This window comes from Rhinoderma darwinii, chromosome 4 (assembly GCF_050947455.1).
Source record: "Rhinoderma darwinii isolate aRhiDar2 chromosome 4, aRhiDar2.hap1, whole genome shotgun sequence".
Taxonomy (NCBI): Eukaryota; Metazoa; Chordata; class Amphibia; order Anura; family Rhinodermatidae; genus Rhinoderma; species Rhinoderma darwinii.
Window position 1 is genome coordinate 151478351 of NC_134690.1, and position 21687 is coordinate 151500037.

The 21687-nt window shown below is 41.2% G+C and overlaps 1 protein-coding gene across 1 annotated transcript; it reads right to left on the minus strand.

The window, feature by feature from the left end:
* Nucleotides 1-6504: 6504 nt before the first annotated feature.
* On the minus strand, nucleotides 6505-21309 carry LOC142759493 (alpha-2-HS-glycoprotein-like). The gene is given in 8 exon segments (XM_075861699.1): nucleotides 6505-10257; nucleotides 13680-13769; nucleotides 16156-16269; nucleotides 18569-18732; nucleotides 19137-19221; nucleotides 20442-20549; nucleotides 21071-21276; nucleotides 21279-21309. Coding segments are annotated over 8 exon segments (1053 nt in total). The 3' UTR covers nucleotides 6505-10002.
* Nucleotides 21310-21687: the final 378 nt, after the last annotated feature.

The window sequence follows — 21687 nt, forward strand, 5'->3', positions numbered from 1 at the left end:
GAAACAAGCACCCACTCCTTGATCTAATCAAGGAGAAACAATCCAATATACACCGGATATAACCAGTGAGTCCCTAAGAGGAGAAGTGTCAGGACAAGGTTTAGCCAGCGCCCCGCACCCCCCAACCCAGCAAATTTTATATAGCAAATAACGATATAACAGAAAAGAAAGGAAAACCAAGGCACTTAGTATGATACCCAAAAATAATTAAATAAGAGTATACAATGTTAGTAGGGACCTAAAGAAACCCCAGCAGAGAACACCCCTTAATACATTCATTGTCAGCATAAATGTACAGACAGGTTAGCAATAAAGAAAATAATAAAAATAAACATTCACGATTGTGGCGTATCAACAGCAATCAACCGACATCAGTAGCCACCAGGTCTCCAACAGCAATCACGTAAAACATAATGCAGACCCACCCAGCAATGACCACATGAAACTCCGAATATAATTGCCTCAGCTGATAAACACAATAACCAGCAATTAGGCTCTGACAGCAGGCTGCAATTAGGAGACATTAAAAGGGCATCACATCGGCTCCACAGGACGACCATCATGACGCCTCATAGGAGAAGCAGGAGAACGACCTCGCCTGCGTGATCGTGGACGCGGCGCGGGATGGGAACATAGGGCCAATCAGGGAGAGAGACTCTAGGCAAACGGAGAGCAGCGCAGAAGTCTGGAACATCCCCCTGGTCACGAACACTCAGCAGTGCCCCGTCCCTGCGAACCTGCAACTGAAAGGGGTGACCCCAGGAATAGGAGATCTCATGTTCTCTCAAGACATCCAGCAAAGGACGTAGCTCTATCCAGCTCCAGAGGATCATCAGCAGGGCGCCCTAGTAATGAATTAAACAGAGACTGTAGAGCAGGAATGAGTTGACCCGGAGAGATATCCTCAGGGATGCCCCGAAGCCGAATATTATTAAGGCGATTCCGATTCTCATGATCCTCAGCAAGGTTAAATAATGCGTGAATCTGATGAGAGTGTTGATCCAATCGGTCGGCATGAGAAACTTGTTGCTGTGTAATGACGGAAACATCGCTTTCCATCCGCTGTACTTGATCGGACAATTGAGATAGATTGGCATTGGTAGTAAGAGATTGTATCTCTGATTTATACATCGTCTCAAGACGGTTTACATAACGTTCCATGTCCTGTTTAGTGGGCAATGCTGATAACTGTTGTCTCAAGCCCTGTAAATCATCCCCTAGGACAGCAGAACCCCCTATGTGAGAGGAGGGATGAACAGCCATATCTCTGGGAGAGGTAGAAGGCAGCATTGCAGGCCCCAGCACATGAGGGGAGGATAAGGGAGAAACCCGGCCGCCATGACAGGCCCCACGTGGCGAGCAGTCCCGCGCAGGCAGCGCCATCACAGCCCCAGAAGAGCTCGGCTCCATCCCATTCAGCAGGGAGGGAAACTGCCCCTGAGAACCCGATATCGAGGGGAAGGTACTGGCGGTACCTGATGCAGCAGCGCCGGCTGCAGATGATAGCCCCTCTGGAAGCGAAGTCCCGGCGCCATCTCGTCTCCCCTCCAGCGGCACCATCTTAGATGATGTTCCAGCAGCAGTGTCAGTCAGAAATCGCTGGATGGAGCCGGCTGAAGACATCTGCCGTGTACAGTAAGGAGTCCCCGTGGAGGCCTTGGATTTCCTGACCATCAGGTTGATAAAATGTTGCTTATTAATATGCTTATGATCTGGTTAGGGAAGTGCAGGAACGGAGCTCTCAATCAGCACGTCTGGTCAGCGCCATGTCCAAGCCACGCCCCCCATTTTTTTATTATTACACAATAATGCATGTACCTCCATATAAATATGTTCGTTTATACAAAAAAATTATCAGCCAGTGGGAAAGGTTCACATGGCAGAGGGATATTGATCGTCGGATGTAATAAAAATATACTGAAATCCAGTCCAGGGTTCCATCTTTACAAAATCTTCAATGCAGAGACTTGTATCAATGCGTAATATAATCTATAAAGAAAATAGGTAAAAAAAAACAACAATTTTTATTGCACAAATTAAAAACATCGTAACAGGCCACTTTAATCAATGTAGACCCGTTAGGTACCAAACTTAATTACTCAACACTTATGCTTAAAATAAATCCTAAAGCAATGTGATCTACACACAAATATAAATAGAGCACTAGAAGAGAGAGCCTATCCTAAATACACAATTTAAACCCTTTAGTTCTAGACAATCCAACTCATAAATCCAAAATAATTTGGATCAGAACTCCAATCTAACTAATAAAAACAACGTAATATTCAAAGGGCGACATGGTCTCCACAAACTATTCCAGCTAAGTTTGAACTCCAAAAGCCAAATGGCGCTCCTTCCCTACTGAGCCCTACCGTGTGTCCAAACACCAGTTTATGACCACATGTAGGGTATTGTTTTACTCGCAAGAAATTGCTTTACAAATTTTGTGGGCTTTTCCTCCTTCCACGGTTAACTGGTAAAAATATAGATTTTACTTCTCACGGCCCAATTCTAATAAATTCAGCAAAATACATGTGAAGTCAAAATGCTCACTATACCCCTAGATAAATTCCTTGTGAGGTATAGTTGTCCAAAATTTTTTGGGGTGTGTCTCCTTTGTGTTGGCACCACAAGACCTCTTAAAAAGAGGACCCCAAAATCCACAAGGTGCTCCTTTGATTTTGAGGCACGTGGTTCAGTCCAGTAGCAGGGCCACATGTGGGATATTTCTAAAATCTGCAGAATCTGGACAATAAATATCGAGTTGTGTTTCTCTGTTAGCACTTGATTTGTTAAAGAAAAAAATTATTAAAATTGAATTTCTGAAAAAAATTGTTTTAATTATTACATTTCACCTCCGCTTTGCCTTAATTCCTGTGGAAGGCCTAAGGGTATGTTCCCACACACAGGATATGCTTCAGATTTTCTGCAACAAAAAATCTGCAGCGAAATTTAAAAAAAACAAACGCTGGTAAATCTATCATAGAAATCCACACCAAATAGCGCATTTTTGCAGAACTTATTGCTGCGGAAATGCTGCTTTTTTTTCTGCAGCAGTTTTACCTGCAGATTTAGGCTATGTTCACATGCTTAACAAAAAACAGCTGAAAATACAGAGCTGTTTTCGATTTTCAGCCATTTTTTAAGCAACTAGTGTTTTTTGCAGCGTTTTTTTACTGCCATTTTTTAAGCTGTTTTTCAATTGAGTCAATGAAAAACGGCTCCAAAAATTGCTCGAGAATTGACATGCGCTTCATTTTACGAGGTGTTTTTTTACGCAGCCGTTTTTAAAAACGTCCGCGTAAGAAACGCCCCGTGGGAACGGAACACCGTTTTTCCCATTGAAATGGGCAGATGTTTAGAGGCGTTCAGCCCCCGCATTTTTAGCCATTTTTCGGGGTGTTGGCAGCCCAAAAAACGGCTGGAAATAGGTCGTGTGAACATATCCATAGAGCTAAACATTGATTATAGCAAAGTATATGTGCACCTTGCTGATCTCCAGCTGTTTATACTGCATTTCCGCTGCTTTTCCATTGTAAAAACTGCAACACAACATATCTGTTGCAGAATTTATGCTCCCCAATGAAGTCTATGGGCCAAAGATGCAGCATCTCCGCACAGAACAAGCAGCATCAATTGACATTCTACGGAGTTGAAAGTTGCACTGCAGAACACTTTTCGCAAGACTTTTGTGCATTTTTCCAAATCTCATTCGCTTTGCTGCTACTGTAAATGCTGCGTAATTTCTACACAGAATTCTGCTGCAGAAATTCTGCAGCATTTACGCTACATGGGTACCCAGGCTGAAGGGTTAAAGAAAACTTTATAAATGCTGTTTAAAATACATTGACAGGTGAAGTTTTTAAAATGGGTTGATTTATGGGGGTTTCAGATCCACACTGGTCACTACAAAAATAGGCTTTTGAAATTTTCTTGAAAATGTGAGAAATTGCTGCTAAACTTATAAAGCCCCATGCACACGAACATGCTTTTGCGGCCGCAATTCCCCATGAAAATACACGGGATTTTGCGGCCCCATTCATTTCTATGGGGCCATGCACACGACGGTGGTTTCCACGGTCCGTGTATGGCCCAGGAGCCTGGACCGCAGAAAGAACGGGCATGTCTTATTACGGCCGTCTTCTGCGGTCCAGGCTTATAGAAAATAACGGACGCGGCCATGTGCACGGCCCGCGATATGCGGGCGGCTCACGGGTGACACTCCGCTGCCGGCCGACAAGAAAATCACGGCCGTGCACATGGCTACGGTCGTGTGCATGAGGCCTAAGCCTTGTAATGTCCTAGAAAAGTAAAAGCATGTTCAGAAGACTATGCAAACAAAGTAGACGTATGGTAAATATTAACTAGTAACTATTTTGTGTGGTATAACTATCTTGCAAGCAGAATATTCAAATTGAGAAAAATGCTAATTTTTGCACATTTTCTCTACATTTTGGTGTTTTTCACAAATAAGAAAATATCATATCAATCACATTTTTCCTCTAACATAAAGTACAATTAGTTACCAGAAAACAATGTCAGAATCACTTGGATAGGTGAAAGCAATCTAAAGTTATTACCACATAAAGTGACACGTCAGGTTTGAAAAATTAGGCTCTGCCAGAAGGGTCAAAAGTGTCTGTAGCGGGAAAGGGTAAAATGTAGAACGAAGATGGAGAAGCTTGAAGTTTGTGATTTAACCTTTTTCGCGCACCACGACGTGCCATTACATCCTGTTGCAAAGGGTAATCTATAGAGCCCGCTCATGCGCTGAGCGCGCTCCATACGATATGGGTGTCAGATGTGTTCTACTAATGGCCAGGAAAAGCACTGTACCTGGTCGTTTAACCTCTCAAATGCTGCAGTCAATCGCGACCACAGCATCTGAGATGTTAAAAAGACAATGCCTGTGGCAGCGCTTAACAGAAGCCTGTAAATATGACTATACACTGCAATACATTAGTATTTCAGTGTATTGTACCAGCGATCTAACAATCGCTGGTACAAGTCCCCTAATGGACTAATAGAATGTGTAAAAAAAAAGTGAAATAAAGTTTTTAGTAGTAAAAAAAAGATTAAAATATTAAAGTTAAAAAAAAACTTTTCCCATTTTTCCTCTAAAGTAATGTAAAAAATAAAAAAAGTAAATAAAATTGGTATCGCTGCGTCTGTAAAAGTCTGAACTATTACAATATACTGTTATTTAATGAACGAATGCCGTAAAAAATAAAAAAATTAAAACGCCAAAATCGTTGTTTTTTATTTACCTTAGCTCTCAATTTTTTTTTATAAAAACTGATCAAAACGTTGTATGTACCAAAAAATGGTACCAGTAAAAATTTTTACCTACATTTTTTTAAAAGTAGTCAAATATAAAAAAAAGCCTATATAAATTTGGTTTTTACCGTAATCGTAATGAGCCATAGAATAAAGATAAGTTGTAGTTTTTACCACACTGTGAAAGCCGTAAAAACGAAACCCATGAAACTATAGAGGAATCACAGTTTTTTCCTATTTCAGCCCGCAAATAATTTTTTTCCCAGTACATTCTATGGTACTTTAAATGCTACCAATAGAAACTACAACTCCTCCCGCAAAAAATAAGCCCTGTAATTCACACTCATGCAGATAAGGCAGAGCCGTGTGCATGGAGCCTGTATGGCAATTCACGGAGGTTATACAGCTCGCTAGCTGTCGAGTGCTTCTATACAACCATGCATATGGCATCTGCCCGCCGCAGGGGATTCCAGGCGAAAAACCGCACCAAACTGTGGTGCAGTTTTTTGCCCGGAATGTCCACTACGACATTTCATCCCAGGAGACCGCTGCAGCCTGCAATTGGCTGCAGCAGAGGTCACATGGGATGAAGCGTCATCCTAGGAGGCCGGCCCTCTGACATAATCTAGGCCGGCCTCCTGGGATGACGTTTCATCCATGAGACCACCGCTACAGCCTGCGATTGGCTGCAGCAGCAGTCAGATGGGATGAAGCGTCATCCCAGGAGTTTGAAACACAGACTTCTAGGTAAGCATAATATATTTTTTGTTTTCTGAGTTGCGTTTTTTGCGGCGGGATCGCTGCGAACCCGCTGAAAAAAATGCAACACCTGCTATTTTTTTGCGGGATAGAGTTCAATGGGGAAAACCCACAGCAAGTAAGCAGCGTTTACTTAAATACAATTGACATGCTGCGGAATAAAACTCTGCACCGCAGGTCAATTTCTGAGCGTATTTATGCCGCGTGTGGATGAGATTTGTTTTATCTCATCCACTTTGCTGCTACTGTATTTGCTGTGGATTTTCTGCAACTAATTCTGTTGCGGAAAATCCGCAGTATTTACGCAACGTGTGAACTGACCCTAAGTGTATTTACATATAATTCAATTTTTCATTACATCGGTGGTTCATATTATCCTGTTATTATACTGATCTTCAGGAGGGACTATGACCAATGTCTTAGAATTTGATATTGTTTGAGAATTTCATAATACAAAACAAGTAAAAACCGAATTGACAGACTTTATTTGCAAAGAAAAGAGCACCAGTTATTATTGTTAACTTTGACCTTAGAAGAGATGTAGTACAGCTTATATATTTTGCCACAATATCATCTTGCCATAAATGCGTTCTCTGACAACCTCAGTAAATTTTGTTGAGGTGACTGATAAAAACAAATAATCTTGTATTTAACTTTACTTTTGTCGTCTCTTAAAAGACGTTTGAAACTCGAGATAAATGAAGTTAGCACCGTTACTCTAGCTGTACATGCTAGAATTAATAAAGTAATGAACCACAACAACTTATTTGCCAAAAAGTAGATTAATATGTTTATATATGCGTATGTGTCCCATGGAATTTCTCTATTTTTTCAAAGTGCTGTTGATGGATTCAAGATCAGTCAATGCTTTTAGCTCTTGTTTACACAGTGCGGTTACAGTGCTACTTTCAATGCCTTTTTTTTAATAACAAAAATTAGGAGTAGATCCCAATAGTGTAAACGTATACATACTTCTCCCCTATTTACGATTCAAAAACTGTACCCCAACTGCACAGTGTGAACAAGGCATTTTCTCGTTGAAATATTTTTTGGGCCTATTATTCATTCAAATGATTCACCAGAATGTAAAACGACTAGCTAAAAGCCCTGGATATTGCCCATGAGCATATTTAAGACATGAAGGGAGAAAAAACGACTGTATGTAAAGTTTGCCATATTAGCAATTTGAAGATAACTTTCAATGCACATTGTGGTCATGTGGAATAAAATGTTAGAAATGAGACCGAAGAATTTTACCACCCTATGAAATGTAACCCTGGCCTCTGCATAGAGACTCTATCAGAACCTGCACACAGTGATGTCATGGCGCAACCTGTTGTCATGTCCCTGAGGTTGTCATGGTCCGGAGGAAGCGGTTATAAAGGACCCTTGATACCTCAAGACTGACACCATACTTACACTGTGGGTAGAGAAGTACCAAATTGTATTTATGGTTTATATATCCATTTGTTTAAAGATTTTTGCTTCAAGATTGCCCATTAAGACTAGTATTGCTATCTTCTAAACAATCTTAGGCTGGATTCACACGAACGTGGCGTTTTTGCGGACGCAATAACGCTGCGTTTTGCGGACGCAAAAACGCTGCGTTTTGCGCGAGCAAAAACCACTTGACAGCTCCGTGTGTCATCCGTGTATGATGCGCAGCTGCTTGATTTTCGCGCAGCCGCCATCATAGAGATGAGGCTAGTCGACGGCAGTCACTGTCCAGGGTGCTGAAAGAGTTAACTGATCGGCAGTAACTCTTTCAGCACCCTCGACAGTGAATTCCGATCACCATATCGAGCAACCTGTTTAAAAAAACAAAACACGTTCGTACTTACCGAGAACTTCCCTCCCGGCCATTGCCTTGGTGATGCGTCCTTGGTGACGCGCCTCTCTTGACATCTGGCCCCACCTCCCTGGATGACGCCGCAGTCCATGTGACCGCTGCAGCCTGTGCTTGGCCTGTGATTGGCTGGAGATGTCACTTGGACTGAATTGTCATCCCGGGAAGTCAGACTGGAGGAAGAAGCCGGGAGTTCTCGGTAAGTCAGAACTTCTTTTTTTTTTACACGTTCATGTATATTGGGATCGGAAGTCACTGTCCATGGTGCTGAAACAGTTTAACTCTTTCAGCACCCTAGACAGTGACTATCTCCTGACGTCGCGTACCGGAATTTTTTTTGCCGGGTTCGGCCAAAACGAGTTCGGCCGAACCCGGTGAAGTTCGGCTCGGTTGTCCGGGTTCGCTCATCTCAAAGACACTCCGTTTGGATGTTTGTAAACAGAAAAGCACGTGGTGCTTTTCTGTTTACATTCATCCTTTTGACAGCTCTTGCGCGATTCACGCAGTTCGCACGGAAGTGCTTCCGTGCGACATGCGTGGTTTTCACGCACCCATTGACTTCAATGGGTGCGTGATGCGTGCAAAACGCCGAAAGAACGGACATGTCGTGACTTTTTTTCAGCGTACTCACGCTGATGAAAAATCACGGACATGTCTGCACGGCCCCATAGACACATATAGGTCCGTGCAACGCGCGTGCAAATCAGGCGCGTTGCACGGACGTTTTTCCCGTTCGTCTGAATAAAGCCTTAGGGTATGTTCACACACACTAATTACGGACGTAATTCGGGCGTTTTCGCCCCGAATTCCGTCCGAAAAATGCGGCTTGAAAGCGTTGACAAAAATCTGCTCATTGAAAGGAATGGGCTGACGTTTGTCTGTTCACACGAGGCGTATATTTACGCGCCGCTGTCAAATGACGGCGCGTAAATAGACGCCCGCGTCAAAGAAGTGACCTGTCACTTCTTGGGGCGTAATTGGAGCCGTTATTCATTGACTCCAATGAAAAGCAGCGCCAATTACGTCCATAATGGACGCGGCGTTCAAGCGCCTGCACATGCCATTATGGCTGAAATTACGGGGATGTTTTCTCCTGAAAACATCCCCGTAATTTCAGCCGTTACGGATGCGGTCGTGTGAACATACCCTTAGTACAAGTCACCAACACAAAGGGTATGTGCACACGGTAGCAGGCTTTTACGTCTGAAATGACAGACTGTTTTCAGGAGAAAACAGCTGCCTCGTTTCAGCCGTAATTCCTCCTCCTCGCATCTTGCGAGGCTTCTCTGACAGCCGTAAATTTTGAGCTGTGCTTCATTGAGTACAATGAAGAACGGCTCAAATTACGTCTGAAAGAAGTGTCCTGCACTTCTTTTGCCGAGGCTGTATTTTTACGCGTCGACGTTTGACAGCTATCAAACGATGACACGTAAATGACAGGTTGCCTTCACAGTACGTCGGCAAACCCATTCAAATGAATGGGCAGATGTTTGCCGATGTATTGTAGCCTTATTTTCAGACGTAAAACGAGGCATAAAATGCCTCGTTTACGTCTGAAAATAGGTCGTGTGAACCCAGCCAAATAGCTAGATAGCCCTTTCTGGACTATGATCAATTTCTGCTATGAGAATTGATGATGCGCAAGTTCTTCATAACAAGAAAAAGGAAACGAAAATCTGTATTCAAAAAGTGTTGTATGGCCTTTCAGTATTTAAAAGATATATTTCTGGTTAGACCGCGCATTGAAGTTTGTATAATAGGAATTTGTGGGCCTGTATTTTTCTAGGGAATAATTGTACCACAATTATCTATCCTAATTCCAGAATCATAAACTGTAGGTGTTCAGCCAGAGCATCCTGATACAATTTGTTACAAATGTCTGTGTAACTATTTATGTGTCCACTAACTGACTGTCCAAGCTGCCTCAGCTAACCACAACAAAAAGAATACAGAATCTCTGCTTTAGCCCCTAGCCATACACACAGTGCATTAAAATAAATGATATATTGTCCATTGAAATGTAATATTATTAGTAAGTTGTACAGAAAAACAAATTAACAACAGCTGGCAAAAGTACAACAATACTATGTCCAATACAAGTGTTTTCTCCCAACTGCATTTTAGAAGTGTATTTTTCTGCCGGGACACAAGGGAAGGCTTGGCACATTGGGGGGTACAGGTTCCCCAGTAAGTGACCTTTTAACAGCATGACCTGCATGGGCAGCCAGAAGGAGATGTTCAGCAGAGCTGGATTCAGATGAATGAGCGCCCTGTCTGGGATGATGAAGGTTATGGTGGAAATGTGACTTAACAACATTTGTCTGTGGGGGTGCCAGGGGGACATGGGGTGCACCAGCTTGAGCCACCTTTTCAGGCTGAAAAAGAAAAGTTGTTAGTTCTGCAAAGCTTCTAATCACAGATGTATACCTCCAAATAATACATGACAAATAATCTGACCAGTAGTAGATGCAAATTATACCTCATAACATTATAATTATCATTATTGTTATAATTACTACTACTATTATTAATATTATTAAGACTAAATCACATCACATGTATTCAAATTCCTAAAGTGCTGCGATCTTTTCTTCTATTCTAAATAGATAGATATGACAAGGATAGAGAATAGATGATAGATTGACAGACAGACAGACAGACAGACAGACAGACAGACAGACAGACAGACAGACAGATAGATAGATAGATAGATAGATAGATAGATAGATAGATAGATAGATAGATAGATAGATAGATAGATAGATAGATAGATAGATAGATAGATAGATAGATAGATAGATAGATAATGACCAGGATAGATAGACATGACAAGGATAGATAGATAGATAGATAGATAGATAGATAGATAGATAGATAGATAGATAGATAGATAGATAGATAGATAGATAGATAGATAGATAGATAGATAGATAGATAGATAGATAGATAGATAGATAGATAATGACCAGGATAGATAGACATGACAAGGATAGATAGATAGATAGATAGATAGATAGATAGATAGATAGATAGATAGATAGATAGATAGATAGATAGATAGATAGATAGATAGATAGATAGATAGATAGATAGATAGACAGTGACCAGGAAAGATAGACATGACAAGGATAGATAGATAGATAGATAGATAGATAGATAGATAGATAGATAGATAGATAGATAGATAGATAGATAGATAGATAGATAGATAGATAGATAGATAGATAGATAGATATGATGAGTATAGAGAGATGGATAGATATGATGAGTATAGATAGATGGATAGATATGATGAGTATAGATAGATAGATAGATAGATAGATAGATAGATAGATAGATAGATAGATAGATAGATAGATAGATAGATAGATAGATAGATAGATAGATAGATAGATAGATAGATAGATAGATAGATAGATAGCACTAACGTATGGATGAATAAACCTTTTTTCACTGAATTGGAACCTGTGTAGTGCTGCCTATTCGTTTGGAAATATATATGTGGGACTGGAGTCTGAGGTCCTAATGCTTGTGCACACGCAACTACGCATACTTTGCGTTTATATGTGCTGCTCTTCCTTTTTCTACTAGATAGATAGATAGATAGATAGATAGATAGATAGATAGATAGATAGATAGATAGATAGGGGGGCGTAGCTAGGGGGGCCTCGGGTGCAAGCAGGTGGTATGGAAGGGGGGGGGGGTGCCGAAGAGCAGCTGATCGCTTCTGATAGGCGCCCTGTATGTCGGACAGCTGCAGCAGCGATTAGCATTAGGAAGAGGCAGGAGTTCATGCGGCATCGTTCTGACTGGGGTCTGTGGCTGTCTGGGTGTGGACCAGGGGGGCAACGGGCTGTGTGTGGCACTATCTACAAGGGGGGGAGTGGGGTGCTATTAACAAGTCTGGGGAGTGTGCCACTATCTACAAGGGGGGCAGCGGGCTGTGTGTGGTACTATTTACACGGGGGGCTGTGTGGCGCTATTTACAAGGGGTGCTATGTGTGCCGCTATCTACAAGGGGGCTGTGTGGTACTGTTTACCAGGGGGCTGTGTGGCGTGGTTTACAAGGGGTAGCTGTGTGCCGCTGTTTACAAGGGGAGGGGGGCTGTGTGGCGCTGTTTACAAGGGGTAGCTGTGTGCCGCTGTTTACAAGGGGAGGGGGGCTGTGTGGCGCTGTTTACAAGGGGGGGCTGTGTGCCGCTGTTTACAAGGGGGGGCTGTGTGGCGCTGTTTACAAGGGGGGCAGTGTGGATCTATTTACAAGGGGGCTGTGTGGCGCTATTTACAAGGGGGGCTGTGTGGCACTATAAACAAGGGGGGCTGTGTGGCACTAACTACAAGGGGGCTGTGTGGAGCTATCTACAAGGGTGGGCTGTGTGTGGCACTATCTACAATGGGGGCAGTGTGTGGCACTATCTACAAGAGAGGGGCAGTGTGTGGCGCTATCTACAATGGGTGGGGGGGTGATATTTACAAGGGGAGACGTGTGTGGCACTATCTGAAAGAGAAGGGCTGTGGGTGGCATTATCTACAAGGGGTGTGTGTGTGTGGTGATATTTACAAGGGGGCTGTGTGTGGTTCTATTTACAAGGGGGGATGTGTGTGGCGCTATCGACAAGGGGGCCTGTGTGGCGCTATCCACAACAGGGGACCTACAACAGGCAGCTGTGTGTGGCACTATCTACAAGGGGGGGAGTGTGTGGTGCTATTTACAAGGGGGGATGTGTGTGGCACTATCTGCAAGAGAAAGGCTGTGTGTGAAGGCTTTGCGAAAAAATATTACACCTCATTGATTGGTAGAGAAATCAAACATGGAGGGTGGGGGGGGGGGAGATGTCGGGAAATAATCTTTGCCCTGGGTGCAGGAGAACCCAGCTACGCCTCTGGATAGATAGATAGATAGATAGATAGATAGATAGATAGATAGATAGATAGATAGATAGATAGATAGATAGATAGATAGATAGATAGATAGATAGATAGATAGATAGATAGATAGATAGATAGGTAGGTAGGTAGGTAGGTAGATAGATAGATAGATAGACAGACAGACAGACAGACAGACAGACAGACAGACAGATAGATGATAGATAGATAGATAGATAGATAGATAGATAGATAGATAGATAGATAGATAGATAGATAGATAGATAGATAGATAGATAGATAGATAGATAGATAGATAGATAGATAGATAGATAGAAAAATGTAAAGATCCAGCAGCACCGGTTGAAGGATATGGGTGCAGGCCCCAGGGAGCAGACCAAGCTCTCAGTATCAACAGAGATCCAAAAAAATAGGCAGCACACCATAGAAATCAGTGAAAAAGAGGATACTTTATTAACCCCAAGTGCGACGTTTCAGCTCTATCCACTAGAGCCTTTCTCAATCTTGATCATTTCTTTGTTGCTGTATCTAAAGGACCGTGTGGATGACGGTCAAGGATGCATAGCCCTATTTACTGTGTACGCTTGAAGTGCTGCTTTTTTCTACTAGATAGATAGATAGATAGATAGATAGATAGATAGATAGATAGATAGATAGATAGATAGATAGATAGATAGATAGATAGATAGATAGATAGATAGATAGATAGATAGATAGATAGATAGATAAATAGATAGGGAAACAGCATTAAATTTATATAAATGTAGGTGGGTGCTAGCATTCAAGACCCGATCCATGTCCAAGTCACACTAAACGCAAAGAAGTCTCAGAACTCCTGCTGTGTTTCAGTAAATCACTATTTTTCGACTGGAGTGCTGCGACTTAGATATACTGTAAATAACTTTACTACCTGAGGTTCATAGACTGTACATTGCACAGCAACTTCTTCATCTAGGGCTCCATGATTTTTCACAACTGATCCAGAGCAAGCTCCAAAATGCTGTATAAACAAAGTAAAAACAAATTATGGGAATTCAAAATGATATAGATAGATTCGTTATGGGCATACATTTTAATCATTTTAAAGTTTAGCAGAAGGCCTCATACACGCGACCATGCTTTTGCGGCCGCAATTTATCTGCATGTTTGCGAATAAACATTCATTTCTATGGTCCCATGCACACGACCGTGGATTACACAGATCCGTGTGGGGGCCGCAAATCCGGACTACAAAAACTCAGGATGTCATTTTTTGGTCTAAATTTGCGGATTCACCTATACTGGTGAATGGTTGTGGCTCTGTGAGTCTGAATGACACCTGGATACACAACAAAGGTTTTTTGCAGACCGATAGACCGCAACAAATGGCTTTGTGGACCGCAAAACCAATACAGTTGTGTGCATGAGGCCTTAAAGCGTACCTAACTTTTCAGGTGACTTTTCAGAATAAGCTGTCATATGTGTGTCCATGCGGAATAATACTATTTCTGGCCATTATATGACTTTTTTATGCCATTATTTAGCAGTTTTCTCCTTTGCAGGCTCTATCTCTAAATCTCAGTTGTCTTGTGGGCGGAGGCTAAATGCTATCATTTCTTTTGCGCACTGCACACGTAGAAGAGAAGAATCCTGCTCTCCTATCTCTATCTATCACATGTATAGAAGTAGCTGCAGCAAGGCGGACATTATATAGCAGTAATGAGCAGTGTAGCTCAGAATCCTGCACTGGGGTTATATAGAAATCTTACCAGCAGTCTGTGTCTTCCTCTCTCTGCTCCTACTTCCTCCCCCTGCTCACCCCCCTTCCATAGACTTACATGCAGCATGTGTTGCTGAGTCACACTCTGTCTCTCTGTTCCCTCATCCTGCTCTCCCTCCCCTCTCCATAGAAAGTTATAGCGGACAGTAAAGAGACAAACCCCCACCTTCTATAGCCAGTCTGTAACCAGGGATGGCCAATGCTTGACAACATTGGGTGGACAGCAGATTCACACAAAAATTCACACAAAATTTGCATTAGTTCCGCCCCAGACGCTTACTTCTTCACCCTATGCTTGTAGGAGACGTGACGCACGCATGTTTGCTACAAGTTTTTGCTCACCACTTCCCGTGAGAAAAGCCTGATGGAGAGGAGCTATTAATGCTGCGGTCCTTGGCAGCATAAGTATTCATACCTTCTCCAGCAGTAAGAACACTTGTGTCATTACAATTACATCTCTATGGTGTAATTGTAATGGTGTTATAGTGTGCTTACCTCTGGAGAAGGAATTAACTTTTCTCTGTGATGGTCACTTTACTGAGGGGGCTGATGGTCACTTTACGGAGGGGGCTGATTGTCGCTTTAGTGGGGGGAGCTGATGGTCACTTTAGTAGGGGGGCTGATGGTCACTTTAGTGGGGCGGCTGATGGTCACTTTACTGGGTGGGGCTGATGGTCACTTTACTGGGGAAGCTGATGGTCACTTTACTGAGGGGGCTGATGGTCATTTTACTGGAAAGGCTAATGGCCACTTTACTGGGGGGGGGCTGATGGTCACTTTACTGGGGGGCTGATGGTCACTTTACGGGGGGGGCTGATTGTCACTTTACTGGGGGGCTGATTGTCACTTTACTGGGGGCTGATTGTCACTTTACTGGGGGGCTGTTGGTCATTTTACTGTGAGTGGTGGACTGATGGTCATTTTACTGTGAATGAGGGGCTGATGCTAATTTTACTGTGAGTGGGGCTGATGGTCATTTTACTGTGAGTGGGGGACTGATGGTCATTACACTGTGAGTAGGGGGCTGATGGTCATTTTACTGTGATGGGGCTGATGGTCATTGTACTGTGAGTAGGGGGCTGATGGTAATTTTACTGTGAGTGGGGGCTGATGGTCTGCGAGCGGTTTCTGTCTCTGACCTCCAATTGAAATCAATGGGAGGCAGAAAAAACTGCATCGCTTTGCTTTTTTTGCCTGTGGTTTTTGCGTTAGCTTCAACGGCTTAAAAAGACACGGGCAAAAAACACCACAAAAAAAAAAAGGTGGAAAAAAAACGTCAAACAACACATTCAATTCAAAATCTGCCTCAAAATTCCTCAAGGAATTTCAGGGCAGATTTTTTATGTCTTACAAAAAATGCTGTGTGAACATACCCTGTGTAGTGCTTGTTTTTGGCCATTTTTTGTCTTTTTGTAAACAATTTTCGGTAGGGGTGCCCTGAGGACCTTTGTTTTTTTCCAGGGCTGCATTGAGCCTGGAAAGGTTTTGAAACTCTGTATTTATTAAAGCAGTTTATATTTACTTCAATTAAAATGAGAAAAATACAAAAATATGAGAATAGAAACTAAAATAAAATAAAAAAAATTGTAAACCTCAAAATTCCTGCATTTCGTGAACAAATACTTACCTCGCCAGCTCCAGTTGCTTCCACACATGCAACAGTTCCGGAATTAGCATCATCTATGGTACAGTTACTTGCTGCAATAACGAACTCAACATTTACCAAATTGTTTATGCCGGACTGCAAATAAAAATGAGAAAATTGGATTGGTGATTAGTTCTAAATGGTTAGCGATAACATAATTATGGATCCTTAAATACCCCTACATTAGTACATGTGCTTGACTATAAACGGTGGGTTTACAAAAAGAGAAAAAAAAATTAAGAATTTGTTACTTAATAGACACCTTACATATTTTTTTGCCAATAGACTGGTTCCTTGTATAATTTAGGATAAACAAGAGTCCCCACTCAACTTGAAATTTTTTGAAGGCCCCATTACACAGGACAATAATTGTCCGAACGAGCATTCTTTTAAACGTTTGATCCCGATTATTGGCCTGTAATAACATTGCAGGGATCAGTCGGCAAACTAGCAAACTGATGGTGGCAGAACTATGATATTAATGATCATTCGTCCCCATACAGTAAAGCATTGGCCTGTGTAAAAGGGCCTGAAACCTTCCTCGTTCCAATACCTAATACTAGAAACTAAGATTGTTTAGTGCAGGAAAGTCAATGTAGCAGTTGTAGTTGTAATAAGTCTGCCCACCCACTCCATTCCACGGCCTGCTGGAGGACAAGAGGCACCAGGTCTCATTTACTATGTACAGTATACTAAGGAGGGAATGTATCGAACAATCTACGCCAGTTTTCTAGAGTAGAATAGTTGTGTTTCTCTTTTTTGCGCCACTCACGGCACTTGTAATGATGTTGGCGAGGTTTAACTAGGGGGTTGGGACCACCCTTAGCACAGCAAATTTACTAGTGGATCTACTATACTGAAAACTCCTCGCTATTGACAAGATATGAGCGTATAATTCAGTGTATGTTTCTCATCATTTATAGGGGTTATAAGTATGAAGGGAGCAGCAGCATGCATGATTTTTAACTCCTCACCACAGTCGTGCAAGAGAAACAGGGATCCTGGGGACCCCTGTTCAAGTGATCAATGGCAGTCCCAGCAGTGGGGCACCCAGAGATCATATATTTATTACCTATCCTGTGTACAGATGATAAATGTATTTTGGTGGGAAAACCCCTTTAAATAAACTACTTGGTTAAATAAGTTTTCCCAAGATTCATCACCTATCCACAGGATAGAGCGGCAGCATGCATGCTCAGTCTGTGCTACATTCAAAGTTCTTCTGACTCTGAAAGCCCAGTGAGCAGGAAAGCGGGGTTTCGGGACTCTGTTCTAGTGATTAGTGGGTGTCCCAGTGATGGAGACCTCAGCGATCACGCATTTATCACCTATCCTGTGGATGGATGATACATGTTAATCTTGGGACAACCCCTTTAAGTGTTCCTTCAGCATACATAAATAAATAAATGCGTGTAATTTTCCCCCAAGATCATCTCTTGTGGGAATAAGTTTTAGCACAAGATATATTTAAAAATGTGCATTCTCTTAGCAAAGCACTGGTTAAAACATTTAGAATCCCTTTAATCCCACTGCACCACACATAAAAGTCTTAGCAAACATTGCACATTATATGGAGGTCTGTCAAGGTGAATATTCCAAATGTGCTGCTGAGTTGGGATTTACGTTTTATACAAACAAATCCTAAAACAAAGCCTCTGTCTGTTCAAAGTTCTGGGGACAGAGCACAGAAAAAGTCTGAGATGAAGATTACAAATGTCATAGTGTGGGACAGAAATCAATGTCCGCTATCTCCTTTGTCAAGTCTTTCCAGCGTGTGATAATTATTTTAGTCTTACATATTATTCCTGCTCTTATCATTTACAATTTGCCCTTAAATGGTTAACCTGGGAATAATTTTATTACAAATATACAGCATCCGAAAATATCCTGCATAATGTGAGAAAAGTCCTCGCGGGTGGAGTCCACATTACAAAGACCAATTATCCACAATTCTGTATATCTAAGCCCATAAGGCCACTGCGCATAATAACATTGGTGGGAATGTGTCTCTGACTTGCCATATATTTTTGGAAAAGGTTTAGCAATAGGTGACATATTTTGACCATACATGATACCTCTGCAGCCTGCAAATGATTCCATCCATCTTGAAAACCTTTTAATTTTCCAAAAATATAATAGAAAGAGTCGAGACCTGGTGTTTTTGAACCTGTAGCCAACGTTCTGGGCAGCATGTCACATATATTATTATATAAAAGCCTTGGAAAGAGTTTAAAATCTATCTCATGTTTCAAAACATTCAAGTGTATTACATTATATCATATTAATGTAGTTTCCAGAGATGGACATGTGTATGGAAGCTTCCAGTAAACCTATACCTCCGCTTTAATCCACTTGTAATAAGAATAGTATACATAACTACGTTTTCACATTTTACCTGAATACTTCCTCGGCCAATCTCATGGAGTAAATAAAATGCAGTGTTGTTCCCACCATTAAATTTGTGAAGTGACACATCAACTGCATGCACAACCCGGGTATCGTTCAGAGGTGCCAGCAATGGGAAGTCAGGAAGGAATCTGCGTATATTTTCCGCTGAATCTAAAGACAGACAAATCCCATTGTATATTATAGTAAACTGAACACATTGGGCTTGTATATAAAAATGAGTGGAAAGAAAAAACAATGGTGCCAAACAATTTTCTGCTCCCTATAAACATAAAGATCTGATATACTCCACATCTTCCAAAGCAAAGTCTTAATTGTTCGAATTTTGCTCTTCTGCCCTCCACTCCCAGCTCACCAGACATCACACACTCCCATGCTATATAAGCGTTCAATGTTTAGCATTTGTAGCAATGTGAAACTTTAGTAATTGCCACACTTTAGAACACAGTCTCACTCCCATGTGGCAGGGTGCTAAAATATTTAATCAGAAAATGTCAATTGATTCTCTATTTTACTCTAGATTATTTTAACTGGATTCAAAACATTAAAAAAATTACCCAATTCCGATTTGCACCTGATGCCAATGACTGTAAAGGTGCCATTTTGCTTCTGAAGTTTGACATCACAGTCGCCTTCCACTGCCTGCAATTAAAAAGGACACATCTAATAAAATACATTATGTAATATTTGTGGCAGTAGCAGTGTACTGAAGACAGAGGGCGATGTCAGCAAACTATGATCGCCTCTGTCTGCAGCATATATATAAATGAAGCTATACGGAATATAAAATAAGCTATACTGCTACTCTCACTAAAATAAAGAATTGCTATCTATGCAAACTATATATATATATATATATATATATATATATATATATATATATATATATATATATATATATATCATGAGCTTTACTTTAATCACTGCACTACTCTGGCAATTAATGAATTCTCTGATAGCAAAGGATTTACCATCAAGAGGATTGAAAAAACTCTTCATAGTGGGCATGAAGACAAAATGAGCATCTCCCACACGGGTGAGAACCTATTAAAGGGGAAGAGAGCCAGGTCTTACGTGAAATAGAAGCTTTTGAATAATGGCTATGTACCAAAAACTCTCGGAGGTTCTTGCCTCTACGTTAGGTTATATTAGGAAAATTTGAAATGGCATCCCTGAGATCAGGGTCAGCTTGTAGAATAGGCCAGTGTTTTTGTAAAATATTGTAAACTTGGGAGGAACAAACATCGAATTTCCCTACACACCTGACAATACATGGTGATTTTGTGGATTTACTACTTGCGCCATACAGGAGGTCCCCTCTCATGGTTGCCCAAGCTCTTGCATATGCCCTATGTCTTTTTGGGGTATCCCCTTGCTAGAAATTTGAGATACAGAGTATCGCATTCCCTTTGGAAGGCGTGATCACCTGAGCAGTTCCTTTTAGCTCTAAGATATTGTCCAATGGGAATACCTTTCTTGAGAGCAGGTGGATGAAAACTATCCCAGTGTAGAAAGAAAGCTATTGGTAGCAGTTGCATTCCTGAATATACTTGTATGGACACTGCCACCAGGATCCAGGGAGATTTTTAAATCAAGGAAATTAATTTCCTTGTCATGTATTTCAGATGTGAATTATATATATATATATATATATATATATATATATATATATATATATATATATATATATATATATATATCGGGAGCTTTACTTTAATTACTTAGCTAAGAATCCATAACTGATGGGATGTACAGCTCTTAATCTTTCCTTAGTTTCTGTCCCATTCACAATATGAAAGCAATATATCGGGCATTGTGAGACACGCAGTTCGTGCAGTTAGTCCAATGCTATACAGACCTACCTGTTCAATTACTGGCCTGACAATGCATTGCTCTATGGGTATTGGGCTCAGAGATGGACATTTAGTCTCTAAAAGATCTAACTCCAGAACCAAAATATCACCAGATGCCTTAAAAACAAAAGCAAACAACATTAAATTCAATTGTATGTATGACGGTGTTGTAAAGACAATATATTTTATCCAAGTATTTTGTAATTGACCTAAATCCCCTAGTAAAATGACCACATTTTAAGACAACATAGGAAACTTGGCTGAATATCGTGGCAATTGTTGATATGGGAATCACAGATAACTTAATCTTCAAAATTCTCTTCTCCCCTTCTCCATGAGTGGAAACTGGTGAATTGACTCTACAATAGTATATAGAACAGCACACAGTATATTCGCTTCTGATTCTCCAACATATAGTTGTGGCTAATTCCTTGTACATATTGAATCTGGTGTTGACCAGTTTTACCATCTAGAGTATTAATGCATTATACGTACTATTAAAATCGTGCTAGAATGTAGAAATCTGAATAGTTAAATATTGCCTGAAAATATATTTCCACATTCTATATATTTAACAAAAAGCACATCATATTTAGTAGCCACAGAAAGATCTCACCCGTTTTTATTATTTGGCTTACCGAAGTGTACACAATGGCATTCTCAATCCGGTTTAAGGCAAACTTATATCCAGTGTTGTGATGGCTATTAATGTGCTGAACGGCTGCTTTAGCTGCTTCATGCGTTTCTGCATCATCACACTTTACAACACGACCAGGCTTTGGTAAAGGTAGTACCACCGCCCAACAAAGGAGTAACGAAGCCAAAACTATCAGCAGCTTCATGATGGGGATTGTGAGATTGGAATACTGCTGTACATGGCAACTTCCTTATATAAAGCAGATAAATCATGGTCCTGCCAGGGAAAATATTTGCTCTGGCATTTCAGTGCTGTGCACATGAAACAGAAGAATAAACATTTGGGAAATCAATTTGTCTATCTAGACCTCTAAAATGTAACCCAAATGTCTGTAACAATACACGAATATTCAATGTGCTGTCTGTTCTACATTGTATTTTTGCAGTATGGTAGGGCGCATTATCCTACTGAAAGAGGTAACTTCCATTAGGGAATACCATTGGTCTGCAACAATGTTAAGGTAGGAGGTAAGTGTCAAAGTAACATACCCGTGAATGCCAGGACTCAAGGTTTCTCAGCAGAACATTGCCACACTGCCTCCACCGACCTGCCTTCTTA